General features: G+C 38.9%; 2 protein-coding genes across 2 annotated transcripts in view; both read left to right on the forward strand.

Moving 5' to 3' along the window:
* The window catches only part of LOC104707962 (pentatricopeptide repeat-containing protein At4g01400, mitochondrial-like), a 3,955-nt gene extending 3,342 nt beyond the window's left edge, over positions 1 to 613 (forward strand). Inside the window, exon 2 of the mRNA XM_010424424.2 lies at positions 45 to 613. Coding sequence (XP_010422726.1) covers positions 45 to 239 — 195 coding nt within the window. The 3' untranslated portion in view covers positions 240 to 613. The remainder of the gene's footprint in view (positions 1 to 44) is intronic.
* The window catches only part of LOC104709827 (conserved oligomeric Golgi complex subunit 4-like), a 5,367-nt gene continuing 4,403 nt past the window's right edge, over positions 441 to 1,404 (forward strand). Inside the window, exon 1 of the mRNA XM_010426383.1 lies at positions 441 to 576. Coding sequence (XP_010424685.1) covers positions 441 to 576 — 136 coding nt within the window. The remainder of the gene's footprint in view (positions 577 to 1,404) is intronic.

The raw sequence follows: 1,404 nt of genomic DNA on the forward strand, positions 1-1,404 counted from the left end.
TTGTGATTAAGAACGGAGAAACATTGCATTCAGACACTTGGGAGATGATAATTCCATTAATCTGTAAAGAAGATGAGTCGGAGAAGATCAAACACTTTCTTGAAGATGCTACTAAAGAAGAGACAGGCGGTGATACCAGAATCGTTGATGCGGGTGTCGGATTAGGATCTTACCTCTCTAGTAAGCTACAAATGAAACGCAAAAATGTTAGAGAGAGGAAGAGACATACATTTTTTTAGGTTCCTGAGCTGATGTAGAAAGAAGAAAGAAACGTTGAAACCTCCTCAAAAGTTTCTTAAGAAAGTCTCGTGGTCTTCGTTATTGGGCCTAACTTGGGCTTTAACATGAGTTTAAGTCCATTTTTGCTTCATATCAGATTCTGATTAAATTATAGGAAGTGAGAGTGGCGACTAAGGGATCAGATCTGAGTTTCGCATAAAATGCCGGAGATCGAACAAGACGATGCGGCGGCGGAGACGGTGGATTCGTCCACCGTTAAATTCGGTACACCGGAAGCGTTGGAGTATGTACGATCACTCACTGACGTTGGAGCGATGACGCGACTTCTTCACGAATGTATCGCTTACCAGCGAAGCCTAGACTCAGATCTCGACGCGCTNTAAAAGGTTGCGGTTTGTGAAAGGTATGTAATGTTGCATTGCGTGCCAAATTATTTGTATTTTTGTTCCGTTGTGGCTATGAGTTTAGTATGTTATTGGAGCTAGGTAATTTTCCCAATGAAGCTACCATACCTCACAATTATTTTTTATCAACTGTAGTTTAGAATAAAGCCATTAACTACATACATCTATCGAAGGTACAGTAAATGAATTGGGTACCACAAGATTTGAAAAATTATTTCATAGGTAGATTTAGAAAAGTACAACAGCCTTTTCTTTTCTTTTTTTATGTCCACATCTCCAACAATATTCCTGAACAATTCCATATAATTAAAAACAAAATACGGTACATAAAAATGTATAGTATATAGTTTTTTTTTTGTTAGTAAACATCCAAAATACATAATTATCACATATAAAAAGAACCTGTTATTTAAAAGACACTAACCGAGGCACCGCACCTGACACTGTAGTCACCGACAGAGATAAGTCATAGAGTCTGCTGCTGCTAGCCTGCTACTACATTCTCTTTCCTTATTGGGCCTAAATGTGAGTCAGTTATTAAAGCCCATTATTAATTGGGCTTGCATAATTTTTGCCTAAATATTCGATTTCTGCTAGACTGGAATCATCATCTCTCATTTCTAACGGCCGATATATTAAAAACCCCGACCAAATGCTTCGCCGGCCGATCTACGACTGCTCCGCCGCTGCTCGCTACCTGATTCCTCCGTTGTTGACGTTTTCACGTTTTCTATTATCTTCTTCATCTGAACAAGAAGCT

The sequence above is a fragment of the Camelina sativa genome, chromosome 8 (genome assembly GCF_000633955.1).
Source record: "Camelina sativa cultivar DH55 chromosome 8, Cs, whole genome shotgun sequence".
Taxonomy (NCBI): domain Eukaryota; kingdom Viridiplantae; phylum Streptophyta; class Magnoliopsida; order Brassicales; family Brassicaceae; genus Camelina; species Camelina sativa.